General features: G+C 35.9%; 1 protein-coding gene across 1 annotated transcript in view; it reads left to right on the top strand.

Moving 5' to 3' along the window:
• The first annotated feature begins 234 nt into the window (after positions 1–234).
• LOC140232642 (bolA-like protein 3) overlaps positions 235–10,093 on the top strand; it is a 33,998-nt gene continuing 24,139 nt past the window's right edge. The window contains exons 1-2 of the mRNA XM_072312742.1: positions 235–383; positions 2,641–2,767. Of these exons, the coding sequence (XP_072168843.1) occupies positions 348–383; positions 2,641–2,767 (163 nt within the window). The 5' untranslated portion in view covers positions 235–347. The remainder of the gene's footprint in view (positions 384–2,640; positions 2,768–10,093) is intronic.

The raw sequence follows: 10,093 nt of genomic DNA, 5'->3' as shown, positions 1-10,093 counted from the left end.
TCATCCAACGCCTATGTTTATCTTTAGATTGGCAACAAAAAGTTCACAGTCATTAGCGCCAGGTACGTGTAATTTTTGTCCGCTAACATCGGTCTGAAACATGTGAGAAAGCGCGCTTGAAGAATCCACCGAACCACGAACTCGAGAGCCGCTGTTTTCATTACGCCGCGTGCGGCCGGCTCTGCGGCGCGGCGCGGGCGGGGTGCAGCGGCGTGGCCATCACGGAGAAGCGAGGGTTACTTGTCGGCAGCAGAAGAAAACAACTAGACTCTAAATGTGAAATATCGGTCACCGGTTCAACGAAATTCTCTAAAGCAACCAGCTTTCAGCAAGCCCACCATTTAAAAATGTTCAGAGCTGTTATCAGAAGCAGTGCCAGAATGGTAGGTTCATACATTTCACCGCAGTGACAGTGGGCCTACTAAAATTTATTCTCCCGACAATGACCAGTAGTCCTGAACACTGGAATTTGTGTGTGTTTATGCATTGATATGGAGTAGAATATAAATTTAGCTTGTGTGCTTGTGTTGTCAAGTGACAAGACAGTATAAATTTAGTATCATTTTATAGATGTTGTTAAAGATGAACAGATGAAAGGTGCTTCTAGTTCTACCATACTGACTGTGTGGTGATGTGATTGTTGTGATCTTGTATCAATATTTGTGAGAAAGTTTCTTTAGTCTAGTCGTATTAAAATTGGCAGATCACAGATTCTGGAGGTCAACACTTACAGTATTAAAGTCTAACGTTACACAAGTAGAAACAGTGTAAAAAACCTGCACCAGCACCAAGGCTCGACCTCCCATGCCAAAATTCTACAGCACGCAAAAGCATGTAGGTTTCTACTTGTAGCTGGCGATCTGATTTTGGACAGTGGTCAGTGTTATGATCAAAATTAATCGCACCAGTGACCCCACCATGTTCACTGGTAACAGCGCCCTGGGGTGAGTGTCTAGCAGCTAGGTCGAAATATTATGAGTGGCTTGCTTTACTGTACTGTAAAAGTTGCTATTATATGTTCCTGTAGTTGATGTCTTGATCCTCCGGAATGAAAAACATGCGAAACTCTACTTACCCGGCAGAGCGCGAAAAATTAGTAGTGCGAAAATATCAACTTTTACAGTATTATATCAGTGCGATCTTCTATCAGCATGATCAGTGGGACCTGTATGGCAAGTTCATGCTTCTGCTGCTTCTTTTTCATCTTTTCTTCTTTCTTTTTTTTTTCTTCTTCTTCTTCTCCTCCTTCTTCTTCTTCTTCTTGTATTATAAACAAGGGACAAGGTATGTCCAGATTGCCATACCAGTGTGTGATCACTGGAACTGAGCCAGTGGCAGAGAGTACCTGGTAAAATATACCGGTACATTGAAGAAAGTGAAAATGAGAAAAAAAAAAATAAAGTCGGATTTAATATATTCTCAGGTCAAAAATGCTGAAAAAAAAAATAAAGTCGGATTTAATATATTCTCAGGTCAAAAATGCTGTAAGTGTATTTCATTTCATAACTTTTGTTTAAGTGTTGAAAGGACCAGAGGCTAAAGGTACAAAACTTGGCAATCTAGAGGTGTATAGACCATTCAGTTACAAATGTACAAGTACATAATATGTCCTGAAAATGGTTATTTTGATTTGTAACTTTGGAGAACACTTTGCTCAAATGTTTTAAAATTTCTTTGCAGTTTTATTGCGATTATACTGTTGGCATAGATACAATTGTCATAAAAATTGGTGAAGGTATGGTTATATGAAAGTTGCATACTATTTTACTAAATTTGCTAAGGTACACTATGGCCCGAATTCACGAAGGTGGTACAAATGAAACCATGGTTTAAACCATGGACAAAAACCATGGAGCGCCAAGTGTCGCATGGAATATTTCGTTACGAGATCAGTCAATTTCGTCGATGAAATGATTATTTTGTAACGAAATGACAACATTTTGTAACTAAATGGACATTTCGTCCACGAAATGATAATTTCGTTAACGAAACAGTCCTTTCGTCGACGAAATGACCGATTTCGTAACAAAATATTCCGTGCGACACACTTGGCGCTCCATGGTTTTTGTCCATGGTTTAAACCACTGTTTCATTTGTACCACCTTTGTGAATTCAGGCCATTGTGTGCATTGGCTGTGTATGTGCATGTTTGGCTAAAATTAACCAAAGATGTGAATAGTTAAGATATGGTGGCCTTGAATGCTCATGGACACTGGGGAATGTAGTTTGAGTTTCTCCTTACTGTTTTTCCTGGACTCTGGTTTTGTTTTGTTTTGGGTTTTTTTTTTGTCACTCCCATGAAGGGACATAGAAATGGATTACCTCTACCGTCACTAAATTGAAAAGCTTCTTGCTGCTCTATTTTCTTTTAGGGAAAAATATAAAGTTACAGTGTGTTAAAGAGAGAAAAAGGGTTTAATACATCTAAAGCATTCTTGGCCTTGGAAAAATAGACCTGAGGTAATGAAGATGTTAGTTATTTGATTCTCGAGACATATATAAACTGATATTTAAACAAATCTTGTTCACTTCAGTTACTTCTGCTTTGACACGTACAACTTTTTGAGGATATTGTAGTGACAATGCCATTGAGAGTGTTCTAGCTGTGACCCCTCAGTTCACCTTATTCTCCCCTTGCAGCTGGCTGCGCTGCGTCCAAGGGCCCTGTCCGGTGTGTCGCCCATCACTGAAGGGGAGCAAAAGATCAAGCAGGTTCTGCAGGAAAAGTTCCCAGAGGCCACGAGCATCGAAGTAGAAGACATATCAGGTAGTGATCCAGAACCATTGCAAGACTTTCACACGTAGTTGTAGGCGGCAGGAACAAGTTTTTGCCCATAACGTTCCAATCTGTAAATGTTTCATGCTCTGAATATAAGAATCTTGTGTGTCTGTTTGCATTTGAATTGCTTGGCTCTGTTTCATTTTTCTGTTGTCCTGTAAATAGTGGTTGCATGTACTGTAAAAATGGATATTTTTGCGCACTAATTTTTTGCGCTCGGCCCGGTAAGAAGAGTTTCGCTTGTTTTTAATTCCGCAGAATAAAGAGAGTAAGTACTGGAACATATGGCAAGCAAAAATATTTGTGTCCTTTTATTTTCGCGCTAGGTTCTGGTTGCGCGAAATATGCAAAAATTTCAACACCGCGAAAATTTCCACTTCTACAGTACCATACTCTATATTCACTGTAATGTCCATCCATGTACAATGGTACGTATTTCGTAAAAGGCACTGCTTACCATAAATTGCAGATGAAACAAAAACCCAGCCTTAGTGCTTCAAAATAGTTCTGAAATGTGAGTTAGGGATAAAAAACAACCAGTGTAAAAAGATAATCAGTATAATCAATGTTAAGTCATTATTGTTAATTGTACAAAATGTTAACAATAGTTATAATAAAATTGTTTGTAGACTAAACCATCTACAGTTATATTTAAGTGAGAAAAATAGTGATATTACAGGATGTATCTCCTTATGTTTTAGGCTTTATTACAACATGTTTATATGGTAGGATGTTTTGTGATACAACTGACCTGCACATGTGCATTAAATGTGATAACTCAAACATATTTAAATCACTACTCCCAAACATAAGCAGTACCTTTAAGTTATATCCATGTAATGTTACCCTTAGTGGATACAAGTATACATGAATGTGGTTTAACATTATGTTTTGGGCAATTCCGCAGTTAGGTGGACATGACATGGATAAAAGAAATGTGCCTCTTTATCTTACCCTTTGATCTAGGTATCAACTAATGCCATGGATGTTCACCAATCATTAGGGTCTTTCAAATTCAGTAGATTTTATTTTTCGTATTTACTGATTTTGCGAGATCTAAAACCATCATTTAAAATGTACATGTGGGACTGGGGACGCTGAAATTCACTTAAATGCAAATTACAGTGGGTTCCTTTGAAATTTTTTCCTCAAAGTTTTGCTAAAGGGTAAAAGATGAATACATTTAAATACTCCAGAAGTCATGTGACATTTTGTCAATTACAAAAGGGTGAAATGACCTGCGGAATTACTCCGGACAAATGTAACGTTACTAACCGTAACGTTACTAACCATGCTTTTGGGGGTCTAGCTAAAAAATTATCGGTCGAACTGCTAAAAAAATTTGCATGAACATTTGTCATGATGCAATAATTGAAATTAATGCAACACTTTGTTTGAAGTAACTTGAATTTTTGCACACTTTTTGTTACAAGACATTGATTTTTTTGTCTTGTCCTTTTTTCGTAACGTTACTAACCAGCCCTTTAAGTTGCTATAGCAGTTCTAATATTTCTTGGATTGTGTTCATTCTTTTCTGTATCATAAACCTGGGAAGGATGAACATGTTTTTGACATAATTTTGACTTGAAATGAATAAATGGTAATTTAGTGGTAAAAACAAATATCTAAATTTGTTCAAATGTAACGTTACTAACCGCGGAATTGCCCTTTTGCATATTTCCCAGAATTAGTAACTTGCAAAATGTCACCTCCCTGACATAACTGCATTATGTCATCTCCAAGACTGGAAATCATTAAAATTGTCATAATAGTGATATTACACATAATATGTCTTTCTCATTCCATTACTGTAAAAGTGGATTTTTTTTTTCACATATTTTTGCATATTATGTGATAAGAAACTACATGTAGTGTGAAAATAAAAGCATGCAAACACTTGTGCTTGTAATGTAGTAAATGTATGTTATAACATTTGATCTGTATGATTCTGTGGGATTAAAAGCATACAAAATTTATTTTGCCCAAGTGAGCGCAAAAGAATTACCCAAGAGTTCACAATCCCATTTCAACCACTCACAACATTGCATTTCAAGTCCCAATTTGTGAATGTCATATTTGGTATTTCACAAATTATGCAAAAGTTTCTGAATGAGAATGAATGTTACTGAATGAGATCTCAATTTTGCTTCAGAAGTAGGCACTCAGTTTTTCTATGTAGCCATCTGTTGTAAGATAAAGCCAAAGTGCCAATTCAAAACATGCGTTGCATTTTACATTGATTTCAAACATTTCAAAGAAAAAAAAAAGGCTCTCAGCACAACTTTCTGCAGCCACTTTCGGGTTTCTTCAGCTGACAAGCAAAAAGAAAAAGAAAAAGGGGGGGGGGGGGAAGTGCCCTCAGTGCAACTTCTGCTGCCAATTCTTGGTTTTCCAGCTGACAAGCAAAAAAGAAAAGTGCCTTACCCACATTTCTCATCCATTTGGTACAAATAAAAAAAAAACTTAACCACATTTTTTTTTCCTCGTGCCTCTTCCGAGATAAAAAAAAAAAGAAAACAAGAAAAAGAGGGGGGGGGGGTCCAAGTGGGTTAGACCCTATGTATTCCTATGTATTATCCAAAAAAAAAGTTGGGGGTGCAATAATGTAGCAACTGGTCATTTGAAAGAAAAACCATCATAGATTTGTCATACAATTTACATAAGAGCAAAGCTTGGCATTTTCTGTACAATTTGCTCCTAACCTGTCCAGGGTAACAAAAATCTATAAAAGTTACATAAACCCGAAAGGCATGACTAAGTTGCAGTCTCAGAATAATGTGGCACACACGGGGTTTATACCCTGGCACATTTAGGCCCGAATTCACAAAGGTGGTTTCAAATGAAACTACGGTTTCTAGAAACCATGGTTTTTAGAAACCGTGGTTTCGAGTCTGCGATTCACAAACAGTGGACTCAAAAAACCACGGTTTCATTTGAGTCCACGGTTTGGAACCATGGTTTCAACAGTGGACTCAAATGAAACCGTGGTTTCAACAGTGGACTCAAATGAAACCGTGGTTTCAACAGTGGACTTGACCTCAGAAAAGGGATTTCCCCTATTTAATATTACACTGAGCATGCTCAGTACAGTACACACCTAGCATTGTGTTGTTGTTGTGTTTTTTTAACATGAAAAACATTAAAACATGAAAAACATATCTCCTTCCCCTGTATGCTGTTGCTGAGTCTTATGTATGTTCAATGCAATGCAAATACATGTACACACACACACACACACACACTGACAGAGAGAGAGAGAGAGAGAGAGAAAGACACACACACACACACACACACACACACATTGGATGGAAACTACTGACCCTGACCTGGAAGACCACACTCACGTTGCAGGAAGGATTCAACGTTCATTTGATGAAAATTGGTTTTCAAATGGCCGAGATATCAAAAAAGCGATAATAATAAAAGGTAATAGACCACGCCTTTTATTAGGATCTCTTTGTTTCACCTTGTTTTTGGATATCTCAATCATTTCAAAACCGATTGTCCAGACCTAAATAATTCTATTGTTCATTCCCAATGTTTAACTGTATGGTTTTTACCTTCTGAGCAGTCACAAGTATATGGTATGATCACATAATTTTTGATTAGTGACAAATCCTTATTACCAACAACATAATAATGTACTTTGTCAGAATGGCATTACAATGTACAGTACGTTAGCCATGTTCAGTAGTTTTATCCTCTACTACAGGGCAAGTCCAAGATAATGTCCCCTCAGATGCTCAAAATTCATCTTGATTTTATCAAAAAGTTATTGATATCATCTTGTAGCCAAAGAGTTAAATCATATGTTTCCAGCAAAGAAAATATTGAATTATGCAAATTTATGCAAGAAATATGGCCTTGATTTGCATAAATCAAAAACAAACCTTACGTATGGGACAAATTATAAATATTCATCTAAAATCAGTTGAATTTGTCCTTGACCTAGTTCCTTTATGGACATGACCCCTGTATGAGTTAGTATAATCTGCAATTGGTAAGACAAGGTCAGCACATTAATTATGCAAATTATGCACTTTCCCAGAACATAGTGTCCCATACGTAAGGATTTGAGTATGTTTTTTTAAGTTTTTTCTGAAGATTTGTAACATTGACCAATCATACTTTAGGAAGTTCTAATTTATTCATTTCAACTCCAGATTAGCAAAACTAAATGAGGAAATTTAATTAGTCCTTCATCTTATAACTAATTAAAGTTTGCTTACGTATGGGACAAATGCCTTACGTATGGGACATTACATGCAAAGTGAATGGGAAAACCGCCTTTTGACATGGATGCTATATGTCCTTACATTTGTTTGGTTAATGGTTATCTTTGCACCTACTCTGAAGAATATGTCTATATATCTGCCTCTCCTACTCAGATGACCTCAGGGAGAGTGTAAGGACAGCATTATTGAGTCATTCTATGATTAAGAAAGGAAAATAAAGAATATTCATTTATACTTGTAATTTCTTATTTTCATTACAGGCTGTGCAGCTGGTCTTGAATTAACATTCCCCGTTAACATTTTGATATTGGACATTTTCTTAATTCAGTTATCATTTTCAACTTTACCTCTCTACAAAATGACTTTGTCCAAGAATGGGATTCTCTGAGTGTCATTTTAGGTGCAGTACACTGTTCAGCATGTACCACAGGTTGTACAGCCTCAAAAGCGAAATCAAAACAATTGTGCTTATGGCGCGCATCAATGACAACATTATAGGTCTTACTGAAAAGAAAAATCACTTAAGGTGTGAGCAGGTAACTTTGTCATTACTTGAGTTGATAGCAAAGGAAAAACCCTATGAGAGTACACTTGTACTTTTTATTTTGATATGATTGTTAATATTTCAACTGTTCACCCTCAGAATATGTCATGACTTATCAAGGTCATGAACATGATTTCTGAAAATCCTGTAAAATGAAGACTATAGTTTACATTTGCTATAAACCACAATATCAATACTGGTTCTGTGGTTGCATGGAGTGCTAAAAACACAAATTACACAAACAAATAGGAAATTCAATTTTCTTTTCTATTTTGTGTTTGAAGAGACAGATGTGCTCTGAGACACCTTCATCAACTCATACTTACTTTGTACCCCACATCTACACAATTATCAACATACACTGCAATCTGGTAGTGTATGATCAAATGAGGTTATTAGAATTTATTCAAAATTGTAATTTGCAGATCAGTGAGTTACTTAAGTGTTTCAAATCTAGATTTGAATGTGCAAATGATAATCTTTCCTGTATCACTACACAAGCATGTATGTATGTACAAAGTAGCACAAATTTTGTCGTCTTTGGTTTCATAGACACGAAGCCAAGCAATTTGAAAAAAAAAAAAAAAACAGAAACAGCATTGGTACATACATTCTTCTATCTCCTTAAAATCTAAAACTTTCATTAAAATTTGATTGATTTTGCAGTTCAGCTAAAATTCACATGGCAAAACATGATGATTACAGAGCAAAATGAAGTACTCTTGTTGTTGTGTTTTGTGCTGCATTTCAAACAATTATAAAGCTTTATAAAAACTTAGACAACTTGCAAGGTAAGCCTAGAGCTACTGAAAGTACCCACTTCAAACTGTATCTGCAAATACATTGTACATGACATTTGATTCTAAAGTTGAAATTATCAAGACTACAAATTAGTTATTGTACATGTACATGTATGCTATATCAAGGTCACAAGCTAGAATTTGCTCATTTTTTTTTTCATTTGATGAAAAAATATTGACTAGAGTAATTACAAATGGGCTAGAAATAGAGTGTCAGTATACTATTATCTGCATGTGTAGACATCATGAGGACAGTGTTAATGCATGACGGAATCCAAACTAAGACATTTAATTGTAAATTGGTAATTACTTTTATTTGTTTTATTTTAGCTTTTGCTGGGTACCTGAACCGGGAAAGTACCCACTTAGAAGTCTATTTCATTTGTTACATGTTGTAGCATGATTTGTGGAACTGAATATGACACTATGGGGAAATTTAAAGTCATTCCCATGAATGCATTTGTGCACTAAAGACAAATGTCCCATACGTAAGTTGAGCCATGTCCCATACGTAAGGTGTACTTTCGTTAATTAAACCAACTTCATGAAAATATGCTTTATTCTTTTGCAGTGAAACTTTGCTGAAAGATACTTCAGTATTGTACCTTTCTTCACTTCCAAACAGAACTTGATCAGTAAGGTACTTTCAGAGAATTTTCAGTTCAAACTTTATTTTGAAAAATCCAGTTTTTCTCTGGTCCCATACGTAAGTTGGCATATTTTTCTTAATAAAATAATCAACCCAAGGTCAAATGACACCAAACTTAAACACAATATTCTTCTCAAGAGTACCAGTCCTCCTGATGATAAACAATAAAATCCAAGTGCTCCTTCATTACTTTTCAGAGGTTTGAAATCTCTGAATGTCCCATACGTAAGGTGCGCGATATCTTGGACTTGCCCAACACTAGTAATGTGTTAAATATTTAGAAATATACTAGAAATGCAAGACAGTGAGATGGACAATACATGAACATGCAAATATAGTATCTGCCAACTTTCCTGAACTACATGTAGTACAGAATAAATCCTGATAAAAAGGCATTATTATAAAGAGAGAGATGACTGTCGGTGTCCCCGGATTTAATCAACTGTAGCCATCTGAGATTTTTCTTATGCCTATCAAATGTGGAGCGACTCTGTGGCTTATTTAAGCTTAGGAGACACTTTCTGGGATATTTGGATAGACAGTTTAGCATTCTCTATCTGAGGTGGCTTTTGATGAATTGTGTGATTTTAACAATTTCCAAAGTCATATGCCACTAAATACTGTACGTATACAGGATTATTGTCACTTTTTGACACGTCTTGGCACCTGGCAAGGATTGTCAATGAGAGTAAACTTCAGTTCGATCTAACCAATCACCTTCAGCCTTTACATGACATTGCAATGTTCATGTCTATTCATAGTTTACTATTTTTGACAATTTCACTAAGAATGTGTTAAAGGGATGGTACAGTATTGATGGAGATGAAAATTAGGCTTTAACTTTTTTTTTGCAAGATACCAAGAAAACACTTACGAAATAGTACAGAGCATGCCATTTTAAGAGGAATTCAAAGTTTATTTGACAAAAATCGGGTTTGGAATAGCTGAAACATCAAAAAACAAAGTAAAACAAAAAGATCATAATAAAATGTAGGTCCCACACTTTATTAGGATCACTCTGTTTTGGATATCTTGGCCATTTCAAAACCAATTTTCATCAAAGAGACATTGAATCCCTCTTGGAAT

Source organism: Diadema setosum, chromosome 9, assembly GCF_964275005.1.
Source record: "Diadema setosum chromosome 9, eeDiaSeto1, whole genome shotgun sequence".
NCBI classification, from domain to species: Eukaryota; Metazoa; Echinodermata; class Echinoidea; order Diadematoida; family Diadematidae; genus Diadema; species Diadema setosum.
The sequence above is the reverse complement of the archived record's forward strand: the minus strand, read 5'-3'. Positions and strand labels throughout refer to the sequence as shown.